The sequence below is a fragment of the Manihot esculenta genome, chromosome 10 (assembly GCF_001659605.2).
Source record: "Manihot esculenta cultivar AM560-2 chromosome 10, M.esculenta_v8, whole genome shotgun sequence".
NCBI lineage: Eukaryota > Viridiplantae > Streptophyta > Magnoliopsida > Malpighiales > Euphorbiaceae > Manihot > Manihot esculenta.
The window spans coordinates 24,300,890-24,324,038 of NC_035170.2; the positions used below are offsets into that span (position 1 = coordinate 24,300,890).

Here is a 23,149-nt window from a genome sequence, read left to right on the forward strand (position 1 = left end):
TGCGACTTTAACAAATTTTGAGATATAATTAATAAAAATTTTAAAAATTTAAGATGTAATCATAAATTTTTTTAAAGTTTAGAATTTATTAATTATTTTATTTAAAATTAAAATTTATAATTTTTTAATTATTATTTTATATTAATTGAATTTCAAATTAATCCACCTCCTAAATTATTTTTTTATAAAATTTACACTAAATATTATTATAATTTAAAAAATACATAATTAACGATATAAATTTTTTTTTTTCAAATGAAGAACGGGGATTGAATCTGAGATATTTCAGATTCACTCGAATGTACTTACCACCAGACTAAATTTTTGAGTGCAACAATATAAATATTTTATTATGATATAATTTTAACTATAAAAAATAATTTATTTTTAAGAACATTTTGAACATTGTCTCATACAATTAATGAAAAATTAACAAATAAAAATAATTTTCAACTTGTCAAAAGAAAATAATTAAGAAAAATTAATTGATTAATTAATAATGATCTTCTTCATTTAGCCTTGGAAGTGCATCGATGAGGTATATAATCTCCACTAGATTTTTGAAATCTAAGCTGACATTCCAAGTGACAACGAAATCTAATCGACCCAAGAATCCCAACTTTCCATCTAGCTCTCACATTCCCTTTCAAATCAAACCTAACTTCATCTTCATTCAAGAACACATCCACATCCTTCATTTGCTCTGGATTCAACGGTATTGAATCTGAAGTAGCCACAAAATTAAAATCCACCGAGCTGTTCTTCCTCACCTCGTAGTGTTCCGCCACCAGTTTTGCTATCTCTAACCCATCAAAAATCAGCGTCAGCTTCATGTCGGAAAGGCTCGCATGAGCTCTGGTGTTGTCGTTTTCCGACCGGACAATGATCATTACTTGGGTTACTAGAACACCCGCTAAGTCGTATTGGAAGAGGTTCAGGTGAGCGTCGACTATGCTAATGACTGGGATTCTTGGGTGATATAGTAAATAACCCACAAACACCACTACACCGCCGATGATTGCTCCGACGGCTAGGAAGGAGCAAATGACGGCGGTGCACCACCATAAAGGGTGGGTTCCTTTGGGTTCGTGGAGTTGGTGCTTGTCGCGCATTGAAGGTGGAATAATTGGCAATCTAGAGAGGACATTGGGTGAATTAATGGGTTGAAGGATTTGGTTCTTGGAGTCTGATTTGTGGGTGAGGTTTGGTATCTTCTTTCCCTTGTTTTAAAGCATTTCTCATGTGTTAAATAAATCAAAATTAAAATTTAAGTATTTTTAAAAGCAATTAAATTAAATTAGAAGAGAAATTGATCTGATGTAATTTGATTTATTTAATCAGTTAATTTTTTTATCTTTTTATATTTATTTTTAATATTTTAAAATTTAGTTAAAATACTTTAATCTCAATTAAAATTTATCTTTTTTATATTATTAAAATGATATAATATTATAAATAATCGATTTGATTTAATTTTTTTATTAAAATTGAATCAAATTAAATAACTGAATTATATAAATTTAAAATCGAATCGAATTGAAAAAATATAAATAAATTATTTCAATTCAATTAATTATTTCAATTTGAATTGAATATAATTTATTTCTAATTATTATAAAAATACAAGATGAAAAATATAAATAAATTGAGTTTTATGTACACAATAGCATAAGCCTGTGTGTTAAGGAATTCTTTATTGGATTTCTGCTTTATATTCTTCCTTTTCTGTTGTTTCTCTCTAAGGAAAATATACCAAACTTGCATTGTTATTTACTAATTCTTCCCTTTTTCTGTGCTTCTAATTAAATAAGCACTTACTTTGCAATATCTTACATAGTTTATGGAATATTTTATTGCTAAGCGAATTTTGACCTAATTCACTTGATTAATTTTTTTATCGGTAAGTAGAAGTACTTAGGGGAGAAGACGAATCGACTTGATTAATTAAGTTGCATTTTTTCACTAAAAAAATCGTGTCACATTAAGAAATTATTATTTATTAAAACTATTAATTTTATCCTTTTTATTTTACTGATGACCGGTGAGATGCGGAGATAACTGGAATAGCGATGATTTCTTAAGATTTTGAGAAAAATCTTTTATATAGTAATACTATTTAAAATAGACAGTGAGGTATAATCATAATACTGGACTATGTAATATGAATTTAATAAACTAATATGCGATCTAACCCATATATAAAGAAAGGCCGAATAATCATGATATCCAAATTTAAAGAAAAAAAAAAAGATTTGACACTTTAGGATTTATCGATTTTAGGTCGGACAAGACTTAGGTTCCATAAGAAAATTATCGTTAGTAACTATAATCTAGCAAATTCTTTTCACGTCTGCGATCACGAAATTTCCGATCAATCAGCCGATAAAAATCTTTTACCAACGAGTTGGCCACATCGTTACTAGATTATCAAGAAATACTATATTTATATCCACTTTCTTACAATATAAAAGGAAAATAATCACAGAGGTAAATGTACGCTATTCTGGAACACTATTCAAGTTCGAAACAGTTCATTGCATTCTCCTGATTCCACAGTATACTGATTTGAGTGTCAGAGTGACTATTATGCACCCACCACCACCTCACATTCTCTTCGTTGTAGGTTTAGCCAATTACAACACAACTCTGTTCCAGCCACGTCATCATTTTATTTTCAGTAATATCATTTGGTTCCATTATCGAGAATTTCATTGAATTCTCTCTATTCATTTAGGTTAAAATCGGTCTCTTATCCCTTTTCTCTCAAAAAGAAATCTCTCTTTTATCTTTAGAAATGGCCAACAATTCACAAGCTGTTACTAAGATTGATACCAAATGAGAATGTTATCGTTTCTTGCACTCTTGGTAGTGGACAAAATATACCCCTTATTATCAAAGAGGCAAATTTCAGCAATTTGGATATCGAGCAAATACTCTAGTACGTTAGAAGGTTGTAGGTTATTTTCGAACAATATAAAACTCAGGAAGAGGCATCACTCATGGCTTCTAAGGAGAGGGAAGAAGTTTCCGTAGAGACCTTAAGGACTTGGACAAAGTAATCCAGACTCAGTTTAAAGAGAAGGACAAGTTCGAGAAAGAGGAGCCATCAGATGATGTTCCCAAGGACACGGGCTGGAAGCTGGTACAGACTGCCCAAATATGCTAGAAAGGATGGGAAGATAATAAAAGGATGGGTTAGAAGTAAGGCCAAAAGCGAGAGAAGCAAGGATATGGAGAAATCACAAAAGTTACCCGGTCTCCCAAGAAAGAAATGGTCGAGGTAAGTATAAGAAGTATACCCTATTGAACGGCTTACAAACACATATTCTAAAGTAGATTAAGAAAAATGACAAGAGGATCAGGTGGCCTTTTGAACTCAATACTAAAAAAGCCGAAAAACGAGACAGGATTAGATACTGCCATTTTCATAAAGACCACAAATATATAACGGAGGAGTGTCGGCAATTGAAAAATGAGATCGAAAGTTTAGTAGAGAATGGAACACTTCGAAAATTTATCAAAAAGAGTAAAAAAGATAAAAGGCCCGAGCTCAATGTAACAATTTCCAAAACCACCACTGATAGTGAACCAACCTGTAAGGGATTTATTCATGTAATTGCAGGAGAACTGAGTGTTAATAGAGAAGACAATGAGAATATCGCAGATGTTCAGCTTTTGGATCCAACTCCGAGTTTTGAAATTGGTCAAGTTAGACGATCGAGTCTTCTATTTTATTCTTAAAAAAATATTTGTGATTTATGAAAATGTTATAAAACTAAGATTAGGGGTGAGCATTCAGTCACTTCAATTCAAAATCGAACCGAACCAAATAAACTAAAAACTAAAATTTTAGTATTTATAAAAATCGAACCGAACTGATTTTGATCAGAAACCGAATCAAATCGAACTGATCCGATTTGATTCGATTCGATTTGATCGGTTTGAATTTTTAATAATTTTTTTTATTTTTTACACTTTATTTTTAATATTTTAAAATTTAATTGAAATATTTTAACTTTAATATGATCTAATCTCTCTATATTATTGAAAATAATATATTATTATTAGTAATCGATTCAGTTTGATTTTTTTAATTTTTTTTCTGATCAAAACTGAACCGATTTGAAATAACTAAAATTTTTAAAATTAAAAATTAAATTGAATCAAAATGAATAAAAAATCGAATCGAATTTTTAAATTAATTTGATTCAGTCTATTTTTTCGGTTTGAACTGAATACTGCTCACCCCTAACTAAGATGCATTCTTCAAGCTTCTTTGATAGGAAAATGAGAATCGTTAGATAGATGAAAGCGTGGAAACAAGAACAAAGGCATAAGGCAATTGCCAGATCATTTGAGCATGGGTCCGGCATTATAATCCAAGTGTTGGTCCCACATTATAATCCGGGCGTTGGTCTCGCATTATAATCCTGGCGTTGGTCCATAAAAATAAATTCATAAAAGGCCACAAGGCCATCTGAGCATGGGTCCGGCAGATAATCCCAGCATGGGTCCCACATGATAATCTGGGTGTTGATCCGCAGAAACAAATTCATAAAAGACCACAAGGTCATTCGGGCATGGGTCCCGCAAATAATCCGAGCATGGATTCTACAGATAATCCAAGCATAGGTCTCGCATTATAATCCGAACGTTGGTCCTCAGAAACAAATTTAGAAAAGGCCACAAGGCCATCCGGGCATGGGACTCGTAAGACAAGGCATTTGATGCTAGGCCTCAAGGCAGGTACATGATAGGGCAACCTACTGGGTGTTAGTCCCACTTCTTGAGAATTTTCTAAAGCAATTGATGCCAGGCCTCAAGGCGGGTACATGCCAGGCCGACCTTCTAGGTGTTAGTCCCGCATAATGAGAAAATTATAAGGCAGTTAATGCCAGACCTCAAGGCGGGTACACGTCAGACCGACCTACCGGGTGTTAGTCCCGCATCATGAGAAGATTTTAAAGCAGTTGATGTCGGGCTTCAAGATGGGTACACGCCAGGTCGACCTTCCGGGTTTTAGTCCCGCATCATAAGAAGATTATAAGGCATTTGATGCCAGACCTCAAGACAGGTATATGTCAGGCCGACCTACCTAGTATTAGTCTCGCTTCATGAGAAGTTTCTAAGACAATTGATGCCGAGCCTCAAGGCGGGTACACGCTAGGCCAACCTACCGAGTGTTAGTCACGCTTCATGAGAAGTTTCTAAAGCAGTTGATGCTAGGCCTCAAGGTGGATACATACCAGATTGACCTTTCGGGTGTTAGTCCTGCATCATGAGAAGATTCTAAGGCAATTGATGCAAGGCCTCAAGATGGGTATATGCCAGACCGACCTATCGGGTGTTAGTTCCGCTTCAAGAAAAGTTTCTAAGGCAGTTGATTATAGGCCTCAAGGCGGGGTACACACTAGGCCGAACTTTCGGGTGTTAGTCCTGCACCATAAAAAGATTCTAAGGTAGTGATGCCAGGCCTCAAAGCAGGTACATGCCAAGCCGACCTACCGTGTGTTAGTCCCGCTTCAAGAAAAATTTCTAAGGTAGTTGATACTAGGCCTCAAGGTGGATACACGCCAGGTGGACCTTCCGAGTGTTAGTCCCGCATCACGAGAAGATTCTAAAGCAGTTGATGTCAGGCCTTAAGGTAGGTACACGCCAGACTGACCTACATGGTGTTAGTCCCGCTTCATGAGAAATTTCTAAGGCATTTGATGTTAGAAAGCTCACCAGGGCCAAAAAATTACTTGGAAGCTCGTCAAGGCTAGGAAAAGCCAAGAGAGCTAGAAAAACGCTTGGAAGCTCGCAAAGGCATTTGATGCCAGAAAAGTTGTCAGGGCTAGAGAAAGTCCAAAAGCACACCAGGGCTGAAAAATGCCCGAAAGCTCATAAAAGCTAGAAAAGCCAAGGAGTTCGTAGGGCTAGAAAAACGTCCGAAAGCTCGCAAAAGTATTTGATGCTAGAAAGCTCGTCAGGGATAGAGAAAGCCCGAATGCATGCTAGGGCTGGAAAATGTTCGAAAGCTCGTAAAAGTTAGAAAAGTCAAGGAGCTCGTAAAGGCTAGAAAAATGCCCAGAAGCTCGCAAAGGCATTTGATGCCAAAAAGCTCGTCAGGACTGGAGAAAGCCTAAAAGCACGTCAGGGCTGAAAAATGCCTAGAAGCTCGTAAAAGCTAGAAAAGCCAAGGAGCTCGTAAAGGCTAGAAAAATGCTCGAAAACTTACAAACACATTTAATGCCAGAAAGCTTGTCAAGGCTCGAGAAAGCTGAAAGCACGCCAGGGCTGAAAAATGCTCGGAAGCTCATAAAAGCTAGAAAGCCAAAGAGCTTGTAAGGGTTAGAAAAACGCCCGGAAGCTCGCAAAGGCATTTGATGCCAGAAAGCTCATCAGGGCTAGAGAAAGCCCGAAAGCACGTTAGGGCTGAAAAATGCCCGAAAATTCATAAAGGTTAGAAAAGGCTAAGAAGCTCGCAAGGGTTAGAAAAATGTCTAGAAGCTCACAAAGGTATTTCATGCTAGAAAGCTAGTCAGGGCTAGAGAAAGCACAGAAGGGTTAGAAAAATGTCCAGAAGCTCACAAAGGTATTTGATGCTAGAAAGCTCGTCAGGGTTAGAGAAAGTACAGAAGCATGTCAGTGCTAGAGAAAGTTCAGAAGCACGTCGGGGTGAAAAATATCCGAAAACTTATCAAGGCATTATTATGTCACTCAGATCTATTTTTGTCAAGACAAGATCTTAAATTTGACTGGTCGGTAGAGCAAGCAAGAAGAAAGTAATGACATCATGCGCTTAGTCCGGATAAATAAGTCTCATAACCTAGATCATGAAAACAACTGTCACTTTCAAATCTAAATAATAGAAGACCAGCAGGGGAACTTTGATGTTATATGAGACTCGTCTAAAGTAGACAGTGAGCTGTTACCATAAGATTGGGCCACGTGGCAAGGATTTGATAAACCAATATGCGGTCCCACTTGTAGAAAGGAAGGCTCAGAGGACCATGGTGTCCGGATCCAAAGAGAAAAGGAGACCCATGAGTTTCAGGATAGGTCGGCTCAGGTCGAACATGACTCACCCTCATAACTTCAGAGCTCCACAAGGAAGTTACCATTAACAACTACAATATAACAGATCCCCTTCACGCCTGCGATCATGGGATTCCCGACCAATTAGTCGGTGAAGATCCTTTATCAACGAGCCGGCCATATCATTATCGGATTATCAAGAAATACTATATTTATACTCACCTTCTTATAGTATAACAGGGTAACGGTCATAGAGGCAAATGTACGCTATTTTGGAACACTACTCAAGTTCTAAGGAGTTCATTGCATTCTTCCGAATCCATAGTATACTGACTTAAGTCTTAGAGTGGTTACCGTGGGCACCCACCACCATCTCACATTCTCTTTCTTGTAGGTTTAGCCAATCACAAAACAATTCTGTTTCGGCCACGTCATCATTTTATTTTCAACAACATTAGATAATAAATGAGAGTAGTAATGGAGTTGTGTTTATCCTTAAAAAGGCTAAGGTTTGATTGTAGGAAATTAATGGAGATTTCAAAAGATAAAGTGTTATCTTTTTTCTTGGCAGAGATATATATACCTACATCTTGATATGTCCCTTCAGAGGAGACAATTGCATTTTTTATAGATTTTTCAGACAATTCATTAATAATGGGTAGTTGACTCATCAATGTTTAGTCAGCTTAAACCATACCACGCTTGATACACATATTATATCTAGGTCATCATAACACACACATTTAAGATATCATATGAAAGTCAGAGGTGGAAAGCTAAGGCTCAATAAGCTGGAACTATGAGGGTCTAGTGGATTCGTGATAAGGCTATGGACCTTATAGGTTGTGCACTTTGTAAGCCTAATCGAGATTAATAAGTCCTCAGATTGATAATTAATAAATTTAGCATATGTGTCTTAATTTATGAGAAACTCATATTTTATATGTTATCATTTATAAATATATTATCTCTGTTTTTTACTTTTTTAAGTTTCTCAATTCAGTCCATATGAAGTAAAATTTATAATAGTTTCAAGACTTTAATAAAATAGTGATATAATTGTGTTTTTCAAATTATAAATTCAAATTAACACTTTAAAATTGTATTTGGTATTAAAAATAAACAAGATAAAAATATATGAATAGACTAATATATTTTTTAGAATAGAATGATTAAATAATTAATTTAATTAAAATTGGAAACTTAAACAAAGTTTCCTTTTCTAAAATAATTAATTCTCGGATAATCTAAATTAGGTCTTTGACAAGGGTTGTAACCCATTTCTGGATTCGCTTAATAAGGTTGCAACTAAATTATTCATCATTTAAATAATAAAAAAAATTATAAATTTTATTAAATCTCTATATTATGTTATAAATTACTTGTTAAAAAATTATTCGATCTCCATACCGTATCCCTGAAACTTTTCCCGAGTCAGAATAGTCGACTTGGCACCCCCTCGGACTTTTCGCCTATATTTCGATTCCCGATATTCTCTCACTCCCACACTCGCAAGCACGCTCTTTATCTCCATCTACTATGTGCGCCCATTGCCTACTTGCTCTCATATGGAAGGTGAATTGTGTTGCAAACTTCCAGTTCTATATGTAATTCCATCTTTAGTATCTGATACAAAGAAATTTATTAACTCTTTCCATTTTGATCTGTTTTCAATTACTTATTTTCTCTGCTCTGTCATTCAATAATCCCCACCCTTTCATGGGCACACCTTGTTTCATTTCTTATTGTACAAACGGAACAAGAAACTTTGCTAGGTACCCACATGCAAATTTTGGGTAATTTTTGTTTTTGGGTTGTTGTTTGCTCTGCTATCGAGTTGCACAAGAGAATTTTGCAGGATATTTTGTGGTTGTTTCTGATGGATTTTGCTTCATTGTTGAAGCTTTTAAATCGAAGCAGTGAATTGAAAGGTGGGTTTCTGGTGCTTGGCTGTTTCTCACCGGCTTCTAATGTTTTTGGGTTGTTGTTGATGTTTGGTCTGGGGTTAAAGTTGTTGCAATTTACGTGGCAGGGGAAGGATTTTATTCAGTTTTTATGTGAGATTAGAAGGAAACCAGGCGATAAAAAATATGGGTTTTGTTCAAAAAAGGGATTAGATAAAGTATGTAATTCGAAGACGATGACTTGCAAGAGTAGTTCGTTGAAATTGTTGGTAAGCAATGAGCCTTTGGAACCAGATACTGTTGCTCTTGATGATGACGATTATGGAAGAGAATGTGATGATGATTATGGAAGAAAATATTGTATTGAAGATGAGGAGTTTGATGTAATTTCACTGAGGAGATTGGTCAAAATCGAGAGGTATAGAGCAGAAATGGCTTATGCAGAACTTGAGAAGGAGAGAATGGCTTCTGAATCTGCAGCTGGTGAAGCAATGACAATGATATTGCGGCTTCAAAACGAGAAGAGTTCATTACAAATTGAAGCCAATCAGCAACGTAGATTGGTAGAGCAAAAGGAAGAATATTATCAACAAATGATTCAATCATTGCAATGGAATTTAATGAAATATATGGAGGGTGATGAAGTGGATCAATTTCAAGGATCTTATGCCAGTTTGAGTTTTGATATTGATTCCACCATGGAAGTTGGCACTGAAGATGTGCAAACAGATGCAGTTGAATAGCCATCTGAAAAAAACAGGTTCAGTTGAAATTGGACCCTGAAGTTAGTAGCATATGAATCTGGTTGATCAAAGTTTGTTAAGCTTTTGCTTCTCTGATATCCATCTATGTAAATGCATTTATGCAAGGAAGCACTAGAAATTAAACATTAAAGCCAGATTTTACTTTGCAGTGGACTTTCCTCCTATCCATTGGAAATCAAATTTCTCTCTTTCTCCTCTTCTCTCTCTAATTTTTGTTTTCCAAACAAAGGAAATGGTAGAAATTCAATTTCTTTTCTTTCCCCTCTCTCATTTCCCTCTATCCAAACAAGCATTAGGCTTTCATCTCTGGCTTTCTGTGTTGTATTAGTTTTTCAAACCTTAGGCTTTCCTCTGGATTTCTGTGTGGTAAGAATTTTTGTGCATTAGTTGTTCCTCAGGTTTTTGCTTGCATAAATAGATTTAAATGGAAACCTTGGCTTGATAAGATATGGATGTGTTCTGTACTATCTCAGAATCAAAGTAACTTTCATTGGATTCCTGGCTACCTTTTGAAGTTCAGATTTGTTCTACTACTGAGGAATTTTTTTCTTTATGGATTTTGGGGGATGTTGATGCTGTTAAGGAAAAACTGTAGGGATATATCTTTATGAACTGGAATTGCAGAATGGGATTTTTCTGATGGTAGTGATTGAAATAGTAAATTTTAGGAAAAATCTATGCATTAAAAAGGTTTTTTAGTTATGGAAAATCTTAATTTTAGTAACTATTATAAAAAAAGGTCTAAACTGAGTTGATATGGGGGACTGATTAATAAAAGTTTTTACAAAATTGAACTGCTGAATTTTTTTTAAATTAAATAATAAAATATTTAACTATTAAAATTATTAGATCGACTAATTAAAAATTTTTTTAAAATTTTAATAATATTAAAATATATATTTTAAAAGACCTGTTTGTAAAAAAAATTACATTTATAGTAAAAATTTTTAATTTTAAATAAAAATTCAAATTTTTAATATATTATAATTGTAATATATTTTTAAATTTATAGTAAAAATTTTTAATTTTAAATAAAAAAATCTAATTTTTTAAATATATTATAACTGTAATATATTTTTAAATTAATTTTAATCAAATTTAAATTAATTTACCTGTGAACACCTTAAATCATAATTTTTACGATATAAATAATTTATTAACGTATTTTAAAACTATATAAAATATTGATTAAGATTTTAAACTCTAAAATTATTTAAAATTTTAAATGAAATTTTTATTTAAATAAGAAAAAATTAAATATCAAATTATTTATTTAATAAAAATAATAACATATGAGTTAAATTTAATTAAAATTAATTTAAAAAATTACTATAATTATAATAAATTTAAAAATTAAAAATTTTTAATAAAAAATTAACAAGATATAAATATAAAAAATCATAAAATTATAATTTTTTAACCTTTTTTTATTTACCTCTTTTTGTCTCTGAGTTGTAATTTCTCCTTTTTTATTACTTCTCCCCAATAAAGGTCGGCTCCGAAGCCAATTCAGCAGCCTGTTGTAATTAATCTCTTTGGTAAGCCAGAAATCGAAGTTTGATTGGAGTTTGCACATATGCGCACAAAAGCTTAACTAAGCATTAAAGCAGTGTATAAAAAATCGAGTATGATAATAAGTATCTTCCATGTCGGCTTCAAGGAAATCTGCTGTTTACTATAAGTCAATCAGTACTATAAAATTTCTTTATAATTTTTAAATTTTAAATTTATCAAAAGATTATCAAAAATATTTTTAAAACAATAGCAAAATTAAAAATTTATGCTTAATTTGGCTTCTGAATTTTGAGCTAAATTAGGGTTTTCCATTAACTAGTATAAATTTAATCATTTTTAAATAAAAAAATGACTTAATATTCATAAGTCCATTTCAGATTTAATAATTAAAAAAAGAAAAAAAATCCTCAAACTCAGGACCTCAACTGTTCTGAGTAGAATATGATGAAATTTTAATTAAATTAAAATTGTTAATTGTCAATTGTCAATGACCTGTTTGTTTCAAACACATTCAAGCTCCGTTCAGCTCCGCACTTCTAATCTTTCATTAGCTCTCGATATCCTGTAGCCAAACACGAACCTCAGTTCGCTAGACTAGCAGATTACACCATGTTTCAATTCTCCCTCCCTGAAGAGGGTTTCCGTTCCTCTGGCGGACGCATCACTGAACTATAGAGAATCAAAAGCCCTATACTTGCCTGACGCCTGTTTCTCGTTTTGCCGGCCGATCGTTGGTCTCGGTATGCATCTGCTCCTGCTTTTACCGTTAATATTTTTCCATTTTGGTCCGGTAAAGAATTATGGAAAGAAAAGGAAAAAAAAATTGAAATGTCAAATTGTTTTTCTTCTTACTAGAAAAAGCATGTTCATTTTTTACATATAAATTTATTAGGTAAGTAACAGTTATGGGTCACATTCAATTTTTATTTTTATTTTTTTTCTAAATTTCATTTGGGCCTTGCAATTATTGTCTACTTAATTGAGAGCATAGTTTTTTTCAAGCTGTGTTTGCATTTTTTTTCCTTTCCTTCTGGATGGATAATTAGGATTGCAGAGGGCTATTGTGTGTTTTTTCCCCTTTCCTGGAGTGCGAGTAAAGCTACACTATTGACTGGTTACTTAGAGGGTGGAGAAAAAAAGAAAGAAAGAAACCAAATTAGTGTGATGATATGGCAATTGAGAGAGGAATTTCTTTCCTTTCTATTATTTGTGATTATGCTAATTATCTTGTTGACAAGGCATGGGTCTCTAAGCAATTGTGATGACCTTATCATTTAGTAATTGAAAAAAGGAGTAAATTGGTTGTGGAATTTTAGGAGTCTATTTGCCCTTCAAATTGAAAGCAAATTGGCTTGAAGAGGAGAATAAAGACACCCTTTTCTGATGTATAGTTCTACTTTTGCTTGCTTATGCTGGGAATTCATGTTTGTATCTATTTTATGGGAGCATAAGTAAGTGCGTAACAGTATTAATGACAAAAGGGAATCTATCTTCATAGTAGTTACTCCTAAGTTGGGGGATTGCATATTTTATTCTCAACCAAGCACTGCCCATCTTTGTTAGTTATTGTCAACTTTGTGAATATAGTGACATTTTGATTAGCTTAGAATTCATTTCAGTCTTTTCTTTGGACTACAGAAGACATAGAATGATCAGAAAGTAAATTTAAAAAACTTTCTGACTGTGATCTCAGATTATGAAAGAAGAGGTCGCTTCTTGAAGTAAAATAAATAACTAGGGGCCCTTAGGGAAGAGCAGGAGAGAAAGAAGAAGTAATGCCATTGCTTGAAACAAAGAGAAAATTAGGGTGAGTTAATTTCATCTCCGGGAGAGAGAAGGTGGTGTCAGATGGGAGGTAATACCTTCAAATGCTACCAGAGCCTGGATCGAATGTTGATTTATATATGTGGTTAAGTCATAATGACAACCTCAGGCTAGCTTGATAATTCTCTGTAATTAGTAAATTGCTGAGTTGTGATATTTGTATTTTTCTTTTATGGCTGAACTGCAGTTGCTGATTTGGCCCCCAATAAAAGATATAGGCATAATCAAACAGATGATTCGAGATACGAATAAGGTGTTTAATGCAGGACTACTTATTTAACAATGGACATTGAAAGTAGTGAAGAGATGAATGAACACCCTCAAATGCTTCCACCTCCACCTGGAACATTTGTAGATCGTGAAGAACTTATACAACATGTTGGAGATTTTGCTGTATCTCAGGGATATGTAGTAACTATTAAGCAATCTAAGAGAGATAGAGTAGTGATCCTTGGATGTGACAGAGGAGGTGTTTATCGTAATAGGCGGAAGGCTATTGATGAATCCACTGCGGATTGTAGCCGCAAAAGAAAAACTGGTTCTCGGCTTACCAACTGTCCTTTTGAGGTTGTGGGTAAGAAAGATGATGGATTGTGGGTACTTACTGTAAAAAATGAAACTCACAATCATGAGCCTCTAAAGGACATTTCAGAACATCCTTCTGCCCGTCGCTTCTCAGAAGGTGAAGTTCAGTTAATTAAAGAGATGACTGAAGCTGGACTAAAACCTCGCCAAATCCTGAAGAGATTGAGACAAAGCAACCCAGATCTTCTGTCCACTCCAAAGCATGTGTACAATGTTAAAGCTAAACTCCGACAAGGAAATATGACAGGTGGTGCTATTTTTCCTATTATTTAATCATCAAGCATCTGTTCTTTATTCCCTTGCATTCATCTTCAGTAGAGGTGGTTACTATTTTAAATTTTTATTTGCTGTAGTAAGACAATTCAGGTCTTTGAGACCTGAGAAATCTGCTGCAAGGAAAAATTATCTCTCAGTTACAGAGCCATCCTGGAGGCAGCGCTGTCCCACAGTAAGTTCTAGTGAAATGTAGCATATCATGGATAAAAAACTCATCCCAAATGCTAAGAGTTAGATGAAATATAAGAAATATTGATATCTCTCTGACACTTACATGTGCGGCACGCGCATACACACACTCCTTCCAGAAGGTTTTTGTTGTTATGCTGGATTTTAATCTATTGACTAATGTCTCCAGAGGGTTCCCAATCTCATTGGAGGTAAATTTGTTGATTCACAGTCTTTTGCGTCTATTGATGTCATAAATCCCGTAAGTGTAGATAATGCCTTGAAAAATTCATTCATTTATTCCTCACTGTTATCAATTCACAAATTCAATAATTACTTAGTTATTCCTTACAATTATTTGTGGATATATGACAGGCAACCCAACAAGTTGTTTCTCAAGTTCCTTTGACCACGAATGAGGAATTCAGAGCTGCAGTATTTGCAGCAAAGCGGGCATTTCCATCGTGGAGAAGCACACCAATTACCACCCGTCAACGAATCATGTTCAAGTTCCAAGAGCTTATACAGAGAGACATTGTAAATTTTAGAATTTTACGTACTTTAGCTTGCAATAAACGGTTGATACGTGCTAAAATATTTTTTTTCCTAGGATAAGCTGTCTATGACCATTACTATTGAACATGGAAAGTCTTTAAAAGATGCATATGCTGATGTGTCACGAGGGCTAGGTTAGTGTTTTCATTTATTTACTGTCTATGAACAATCTTGTTTGTGATGCTTGTGCTCAATGAAGTATTGGATGTTCCCTCATAGAGGTGGTGGAACATGCTTGTGGATTGGCAACCCTGCAAATCGGAGAGTTTGTTTCCAACATGTCTAATGGAATTGATACCTACAGCATTAGAGAGCCACTTGGTGTTTGTGCTGGAATTTGCTCATTTGAGTTTCCTGCTATGATCCCACTGTGGGTAAGACTATTATACTCATACATTTTGTTATTAATCGTTCCATGATCTGGCCATAATATTAACTTAGATCATGTGACACATGGGACTGTAATGGTCTCTGTAACTTATGATCTTGAGACATAAACAATGTGATGATGGCTAAAATGGACAAAAAGACCATAATTTGAATAGTCCTATTAGCCCGTCTTGTGATTTTTTAGTATTGTTGCCTTTTCATCATATAGTTGCATTTAAGCTTTTGTCAGTTGATCAAGAAAAATGATAAGAAATTTATGTAATATGTTTCTGAGGCTTAATTATATTCTTTCTCTGTTTCAAATTTGTTTATTGGCAGATGTTTCCTGTTGCTGTCACCTGTGGCAATACTTTTATTCTAAAGCCATCAGAAAAGGATCCAGGTTATAGCTAGAGAGATTCCTCATACTATATTCATATCTTATTATTCATGCCATGTTTTATGAAAGTATTATAGTAAAAGCATTTAACTAGTATAATTGGTTTTATGAGTTCTTTGATGAGGAATTATCTAATGCATGACATTGCAGCAAATATGAAGGAGAATTTGTTGGATTTTAAACCTGATCAAGCTTTTGACTTTGATTTCCATTTTGCAAAGAAAATTGCTGCTTCTTGAAAAGTGTACTTTTCTTCTTTACTAGCCTCGGCATGTCAAGCTAGATGTCTGACCTTGTGGCAAGACATCACTTTTGTTTTTTTTTTTCCTTTTACTCTCCATCTCTATGTGGTGCTCCCTTCTCTTTTTAGTTGATCAAGTATATTTATCTGCGTGGAGTTCCTAACATGGAGCAAAAGAAAGTTACTAAAAGTAGGAAGCATTTTGAGTCTTCATGAAGTGGGATTATCTTATTTTCTCTATTAGTATTTGTGAACTTAATAAAACGGGACCTAAGAAATTTGTTAGAGAGTAGGTATAATTTTGACTCTCCACCATGTGGAGTGGAACTATATTCTGAATTAGTTATTATGTTCTTCCAAACAAAATATTTGAAAGAGTAGAAAGAAAAAAATGAAAAAAGAAAAATAAGGAGGAACTTTTTACTGAATTAGTCATTATGCTCTTCCAAACAAATATCTGTAAGAATTAAAAGAAAAAGAAAAGAAAAATATTGGTTCAGCTGCCAAGAACGGAGGTCAGTAAGGATTTAGCATCTTTCTTTTATAAGAAGTTGCAACTTGTTTTTGAATTGCACGCTTCTGTGTTCAATATTACAAAATAAATAAATAAATAAAATGTTGTCTCATGTTATTGCAGGGGCTTCTATGATGCTGGCAGAGTTAGCTATGGAAGCTGGTTTGCCTAATGGTGTCTTAAACATTGTCCATGGCACCAATGTAAGTTTTCACTTTGTTTTATAATTTAGCATGGGGTTTTGCTTTGTCCTTAAGATTTCACCAATGTATTTTCCTTTGCCAAACCATGTGAGTGCACTGAAAGATTAAAGTACAACTGACACCATTTATTTCCTTCCCTTTACCATGTACACACATGTCAAAGCATTGAACATTTATATTTATATTTTGAGAATGTTTGTGTTAACATTAAAATTCTTCAACTGAATCCGTTTGGTGCATTCCTTATCTGCTTTTTTGTAGTGTTTCTTAATGATTTTTCTTTTTCATTTTTCAGTTCTCATTTTCTTATGTTGCTGTGGTGCAGGATATAATTAATGCTATTTGTGATGATGACGATATTAAAGCTATTTCATTCGTCGGTCCAAACTTAGTAAGTAATTTACAATTGCAGATTTGATACAAGTTGCTGAATTATATCTCTATCTGGTGCATATGATTATACCAATTGCCCAATTTTAATTTCAGCACATGCATCCTGAGGTTTTTGTGTACCTTGGTGGAGTATGATAAAACTTCATGTGTTACTAGATTTGCTGAACATTACTGGTTTATTTATTTATTTCCTACCTTATTGAGATTCTGGGGTCAAAATTACAATCTGCATACAGTCTCATATGGATCCTATGTTAAAAGTTAAAACAGGTAGTCTCTCAAGAAGTAAAAGTTTTTCTTTTGGCCAAATGAATGAACCTTTTCCACTATGGGGAAAACCTATTGAACCCTAATGTCATTTTGACTGATCAAGTCTCCGAGTTTTATTCTTGAAATGGGGAAGTGCAATGTTTCCAACTCAGCATATTGTTTAGCCTCACACCTTAATGCATTTAACAACCAGTTTTCATAAAAAGAAAAATGCATGCTACATTAGCCTTTGGCCCTTTTTGTCTCTTATTATCTCCCTCTGTGCATTTCCATTTTTCTATGTTGAGATTCATGAACATTTTGTTGATGAGAGTGATAATTACAAGCCCCACCTACCTTTGTTTTTATCTGATTGGATCTTCAAGAATGCAGAAGACATAATTCATCTCCTTCAGTATTGATTCTGAAGGATCCATGGTATGATACATTTTACATCTGATAGTTACTAGAAAGCTATATCAGGACAAAACCAGACATCTGTTTGAGATGGCAGTTTATGTGGGTGCCTCATTGGTTGAAGTTGTGGTTGTACCTGTGACTCTGATGGGGATAGGTAGGATAGATGAAATGATGGTCAGTGGTGTTTGGTTTGAAGTTTACTGGAGGATTTTCTTGCATGAGGAAATAATCTTCTCCTTTTTGTCAAGCTGGTAATGAGAGTGACCCTTAATTTTTAACTTCATATTAAGTTCTATTTTCACTTATATTGTATGTCTTTATATGAATAATATATTCTTTGCTTATGAAATGGATTCTTGTGTTCTATGATTAACATGGAAAATGAATGATAGAATCACTTGCCAATGGTCATATGACAAACGAGGCAAGAGCAATTACATTACAGGATGCTGAACATGTCATGTCTATTTAGAGCACATCCTTCTCAGATCTCATGTCCAAAACCTCAGATAATGTTTCTTTGCCTTTGTATGATACTGCAGATATGTTACTTTGATTTCACTGGTTTGCCCTCTATGTGTTCATTGTTCCACTTCTTAAATTTCTCTAAATCTCTCTCCTCTGAAGGATCATGTTTTTCACTGCATCCTTGGTTTGTGACTGCTTAAGCATCTTTCGTGTAAATTATTGAAAAAATATGGAGGGGACCTACCCTAGTGGGCCGTCTCATTGCAACGTGGTTATTTTTGTCTGTGTTATTTTTGGCATTCTCATCCTTATATGCTTTTTGGCTTTGGCTTTTGATTTGATATTTTTGTTGATGGGGAATTACATTTATTGTTGTACTGTTCTTTTAGGCCGGCACATATGTGTATGCAAGGGCATTGGCTAAAGAAAAACGTATCCAGGTAACTTCCACTTCATCTGACTATAATAAATTTCTAGTTCATTTATGGAGCGAGACATTTTACTGTAAGTGCTATGTGGATGTGAATTGGCTGGCTGATTGGTTTTCTTCAGTCCAATGTTGGAGCAAAAAATCACGCAGTTGTCATGCCTGATGCAAGCGTGGATGCCACTTTAAATGCTCTAGTTGCTGCTGGCTTTGGTGGTGCAGGACAAAAGTGCATGGCCCTAAGCACAATTGTCTTTGTTGGAGGCCTAAGTCCATGGTATCATATTTGTGTTTAATTTCAATAATTTCTGTATGGCTTATTTGCACCTTGAACAGTGTATCCAAATCCTATCATCTAGTGGACAATGATTCTTATGGTTTGTTATTCTTCCAAGATTTTGCTCTTGAGAAGCACATGTGTTGTGCATTTGTAATTTTTCCCTTAAGAAAAATCTCATTATGTAGCTAGGTGCCTAGCCACCGTTCCAAGTTGTTGCAACATGTTGCTTTTGGTAAATCAATACATTCATAACATATACTTACAGTATAGAGCATTTTTGTAAGAGATTGAAATATTGAGACATATTTTGGATTCGACATGATATTTGAGGAATTAATTGAATTTTTTTTTTTCTTAGACCTAGTATAAATTAAGCAAAAATGTTTTTTTTTCTTTCAAGAACAAAGTTCTACCAAAGAGAACCACTCCTGTGGTTATGGCTTAGATATGGATAAAAAAGGTTAAAATATGATATCCAAATTTATTTGATTTTGTGAAATTGATATCTCATCCTTTTAGAAGTTTTCTAACTTCTCTTTTCCCCATTGATCACAAATGAAATTGCAAGAATAGTGATTTCTAAAATTAAATAACAAAGTTGCTGCTTAAAAATGAGTTTGCTATCACCTTTTGCTAGGGAAGAGAAACTGACATCGTGTGCTAAAGCACTTTATGTAACTGCTGGGACAGAACCTGATGCAGATCTTGGTCCAGTTATTAGCAAGCAGGTGTGTACTTTAATCAATTTCCTCACCAATCAGTATTGCGATTCTAAATTGAAATAATGAATTGCAAGTAATTGTATTTTTATGATTGGATATTATTATATCCGGGGTGTTTTTCTGAAGGAAACTAATTTTCTACTGTTTTTAGGCATATGAGTGGCAGCTTTTTGGGTAATATGCATTCTTCATATGTACACGTCCTGCCTACTTATGGGTGTTATTTCTAAATATTCTTTATTTACAGGAAAAAGAACGAATATGCATGTTAATTCAAACAAGCATTGACAGTGGTGCAAAACTAGTTCTCGATGGAAGAAACATTCTGGTATCTGGTTTAATGTTCTTTTACCAATCTTGCCTGTTATTACTATAAAATCTTCCTTCAATTTCATGACTTCATATGATCCTAATTTAACCCATAAGGCCACAACCCGCTCCCCCCCCACCCCCACCCCCCCAAAAAAAAAGAAAGGAAAAAAACACACACATGGGGCTCTTGTCCTTTTAGGATCTGTTGTTTGAGTTCATTGAAGACACAAAAGCTGACAAATTTCAATTAATAGTTGATAGGCTCATTCCTCTGAACTATGATGGACGGGAATAACGCTATTTATGTTGAAATTGGTTTAATGTTATGAATGGAATTGCTTTTCTAATTGAAAATCAGTTGGAATGAGATTTGCATAATTTGGAAAATTTGAGAAGCAGGGGCTGGGGCATTAGAGCTTCTAATTTTGATAGTGGTGACAGGAGTTATTTTCGGTGTTTGATTGATGTTGTTTTTCCCAGGCTTCACCAATATTTTAAGTTTAGATTAAAATTTATATTGATTGTGGTCAAGCAACAATTTATGATTCCAAAGCATTATGGGTAGGTAACAACAACAACAATTAACCTTAATCACAAACAAAGAGAAATAAAAATAAAAGCATGGGCTTTTGTTTTAAATGAAAGGATAAATTACAAATTAATGTAAAAGTTACGGAGATTAGGAGAATAAAACATATTCTTAGTTGTTAATGATGTCTGATGAAAAGACTCATATGTGGATGTAGCATGATCCATTCAATGCATGTGTGATGTGGCATGGACCTTCGGTTGAGGTCCCCCCTTAGGGCATGCCCCATGGACTGATCCTTCGAGATTTCAGATGGATGCGTGTGTGGACTTATATATCATTAAAGAGTTTTGTCAAAATTGTCATGGTTTTAACTCGGATTCAATGGTTGCGGTTTGTCAAAATTGTCATGTGTGTGTCTGTCTTTTGATAAAAAAAAAATCCATTTAATGATGGAGACCATAAAGGGAAACTACCAAGTAGGAAATGATGACTGAAAATACTGCTTGGTTTACTTTCTAAACTAGGAGATTTTGGATGGCTCTTTGTATTCCATGGAAAGAATGTAGGCATTGGAATTGTGACTCATAATAAACGTGAAGATGCTGAAGCCAAATTATCTCAGCTTTTTTCTGCTGGACATGCTCAATGATTTTCCCAATATCTGGAGCCCTATTCTGTATATCATGAGATGGGTGGAAGTAGATGTCTTAATATAGTTTAAGAAAATGGATATACCTTATTTTCATCAAAGTCTTTAATGCGTACTACTGGGTGGGTTGTTTTGGGTTGTGGGTGGGGCGGACCTGCAGTAGTTTCTATTCCTCATCTTCCGCCTTTGTATTCAATTTTCTGCTGATGAGTTTGGTTGTTGTGCTGTGGTTTATATAGTAAGTGGCTTATTCATAATCATGTTTCTGCTTTGGATGATTATAGGATCCAGGATGGCCTATTTTGTGATATTTAATTATTTGTGGATCACTGCCAGGTTCCTGGATATGAAAATGGGAACTTCATGGGCCCTACCATCTTGTCTGATGTCACAGTCAATATGGAATGTTACAAGGTAGTTAATGCTTGTGTGTGGAAATGATCTTGGATGATTCCTGATAAGCATAAACTTCCTCATAAGCTTCATGACACTCCATGCTGACTTGTGCAGGAGGAAATCTTTGGTCCTGTTCTTCTTTGTATGCAGGTTTGCCGCTTGTTCATCTGTCTATTTATTCAACTAGAAGTTTGTTGAGGACATAACATATATTTTTCTTGTTCTCAGGCCGATACCATTGAAGACGCCATAAATACTGTTAATAGAAATAAGTATTCTTAACTTTTATCTTCCTTTCATCCTCCATAGATAATTGAAAGTTTTGAAGTAATCTTTCATGTTTTCATCCGGTTATCCTCTCACAGATACAGCAATGGAGCTTCTATATTTACTGCATCTGGTGTAACTGCAAGGAAATTTCAAACAGAAATTGAGGTTGGGCAGGTAAAGTGGCATTGTGAACCTTGTAACAAGGTTGCTTTTTTATGGTAAAAATTAGGATGTATAATTAAATGCAGTCTTCATATATAGAAATCGACTTTGTTTAATTTTAGAGTTTCCGCATTTTGCTTCCCTGTTTCCATTGATGTTGCAACATGAAATGAACTGGGTTTTTTCAGATTGGCATTAATGTTCCGATCTCAGTCCCTCTGCCATTCTCTTCATTTATTAGCTCCAAGCCATCCTTTGCTGGAGATGTCAACTTCGATGGTATATATACATCCTCCGAAAAGTCTCTATTTGTTCTTCGATGGAGAATTTGATATTAAACGGAATAGGCATTGTTAATTTCCAAGGTTGAAAATAAGTCGTTTGCTGCAGGAAAAGCTGGAATTCAATTTTACACCCAAGTTAAAACAGTAACTCAACAATGGAAAGATTTACTTGGTGAAGATGTTTCAGCTGCAGCATTGCCAAGCTCTTAAAGATCATACCATAGATAGGTCTTCAAACAGAGGAGGTAGGCCGAGCGAAATAGAGTAGGCAAAAATTGCAGGATGATTGCCCTTTGGTTGCTTTGGACTGCAGGAAATCATAAGCTTTAGTCATATTGCTTTCCTCTTTTACCTCCTTGGATCTTTGTTCTGTGGGAGGTCTGCGCGCAGGTGCACGTTGCGTGCGCCTGCTATGTTGCTTCCTTTAATCTCCGGGTTCGATGGGCATAGAACAAATGAAATAGAAACCTGATCACAAGTGGTGGTCCGTGTGATCCCTTGTCTGTTGTTGGATATGTGTGTGTGTGTGTTTATTGGTAGGAAGATCGAAAATAGAGGTAACAGAGGAATAAGCAGAGTTCAGTGTTTTTGTGACTACTGACCATAGAAGGTTTGATGAATTTTCATACCAAACCAAATGAAAGAATGTATAAATTAACTATTTGTTTAGAATAGATGATTTGCAAGAAAAAAAATTTTTAATTGAATTATTGTACAATCATGTATAATTTTTATTTAATTTTATTTTTGTTTGAATTATTTTTAAAAATAAAAGTAAAAAAGGACAAAGTTTTGTTATCCTAAATATCAAAATTGATTTTTTTCATTTTTTTTTTTAAATAGAAATACTTGATGATTGGTTCACATAAATATTGAAATGTCATTCGCGAAGCCATCTTGGCAGTATGGCATATTGTATAAGTTTCAGTAGGGCTGTGTAATCGGTCGGTTCGGTTTCAAATCAAATCAAATCGAAAAAATTAAAAATTGAATTATAAAAATATTAAAACTTAATTATAAAAATATAATCGAATCGAATCAAACTGATAAAAATTGGTTCGGTTTAGTTTGATTCAAATTGAAATTTGTAATTTTTTTTAATTTTCTGTTTTTAATTTCAGTAGAATAATTTAATAAATATTTTACATAAATTTATCAATAAATATTGTTTGAATATATAATAATAATATTTAAAATATTCATAAAAATCTATATAAAATTTAAAAATATATATAAAATCAGTATTT

At 34.2% G+C, this 23,149-nt stretch overlaps 3 protein-coding genes across 9 annotated transcripts; 2 read left to right on the plus strand and 1 right to left on the minus strand.

Annotated features, from left to right (window-relative positions):
* Window positions 1-413: 413 nt before the first annotated feature.
* LOC110624261 lies at window positions 414-1,201 on the minus strand. The gene has a single exon (XM_021769369.2). It carries the CDS (start codon window positions 1,110-1,112, stop codon window positions 510-512), a length of 603 nt encoding a protein of 200 aa, XP_021625061.1. The 5' UTR covers window positions 1,113-1,201; the 3' UTR covers window positions 414-509.
* A 7,218-nt stretch (window positions 1,202-8,419) lies between these two features.
* Window positions 8,420-10,314, plus strand: LOC110623865 (protein FLOURY 1-like). 3 transcript variants are annotated; one of them, XM_043960616.1, is made up of 3 exons: window positions 8,421-8,595; window positions 8,924-8,951; window positions 9,053-10,314. In XM_043960616.1, the coding sequence occupies exon 3, from the start codon at window positions 9,161-9,163 to the stop codon at window positions 9,665-9,667; it is 507 nt and encodes a 168-aa protein (XP_043816551.1). In that variant the 5' UTR covers window positions 8,421-8,595; window positions 8,924-8,951; window positions 9,053-9,160; the 3' UTR covers window positions 9,668-10,314. The 3 variants fall into 3 exon arrangements, with proteins under 3 accessions (XP_043816550.1, XP_021624565.1, XP_043816551.1); XM_043960615.1 differs by having other exon boundaries at window positions 8,420-8,595; window positions 8,924-10,314; XM_021768873.2 differs by lacking the exon at window positions 8,924-8,951 and having other exon boundaries at window positions 8,420-8,595.
* A 1,358-nt stretch (window positions 10,315-11,672) lies between these two features.
* On the plus strand, window positions 11,673-22,609 carry LOC110623864 (methylmalonate-semialdehyde dehydrogenase [acylating], mitochondrial). 5 transcript variants are annotated; one of them, XM_021768870.2, is made up of 21 exons: window positions 11,674-11,943; window positions 12,897-13,058; window positions 13,215-13,859; window positions 13,966-14,060; window positions 14,247-14,318; window positions 14,432-14,593; window positions 14,667-14,745; window positions 14,831-14,985; window positions 15,320-15,383; window positions 16,259-16,338; window positions 16,664-16,729; window positions 18,258-18,308; window positions 18,421-18,572; window positions 19,213-19,303; window positions 19,545-19,625; window positions 21,127-21,204; window positions 21,301-21,336; window positions 21,415-21,458; window positions 21,552-21,630; window positions 21,807-21,897; window positions 22,009-22,609. In XM_021768870.2, exons 3-21 carry the CDS (start codon window positions 13,310-13,312, stop codon window positions 22,110-22,112), a joined length of 2,130 nt encoding a protein of 709 aa, XP_021624562.1. In that variant the 5' UTR covers window positions 11,674-11,943; window positions 12,897-13,058; window positions 13,215-13,309; the 3' UTR covers window positions 22,113-22,609. The 5 variants fall into 5 exon arrangements, with proteins under 5 accessions (XP_021624564.1, XP_043816792.1, XP_021624562.1 ...); XM_021768871.2 differs by having other exon boundaries at window positions 12,897-13,010; XM_021768869.2 differs by lacking the exon at window positions 12,897-13,058.
* The last annotated feature ends 540 nt before the right edge of the window (window positions 22,610-23,149 follow it).

Coding starts and splice junctions, on each gene's coding strand:
- LOC110624261 (XM_021769369.2), bottom strand. CDS start 1,112: ATGCGCGACAAGCACCAACTCCACGAACCCAAAGGAACCCACCCTTTA.
- LOC110623865 (XM_043960615.1), top strand. CDS start 8,560: ATGTGCGCCCATTGCCTACTTGCTCTCATATGGAAG. Junction 8,596..8,923: donor TACTTGCTCTCATATGGAAG/GTGAATTGTGTT, acceptor TCATTGTTGAAG/CTTTTAAATCGAAGCAGTGA.
- LOC110623864 (XM_021768870.2), top strand. CDS start 13,310: ATGGACATTGAAAGTAGTGAAGAGATGAATGAACACCCTCAAATGCTT. Junction 14,061..14,246: donor GGAGGCAGCGCTGTCCCACA/GTAAGTTCTAGT, acceptor TAATGTCTCCAG/AGGGTTCCCAATCTCATTGG. Junction 14,594..14,666: donor AGCTTATACAGAGAGACATT/GTAAATTTTAGA, acceptor TTTTTTTCCTAG/GATAAGCTGTCTATGACCAT.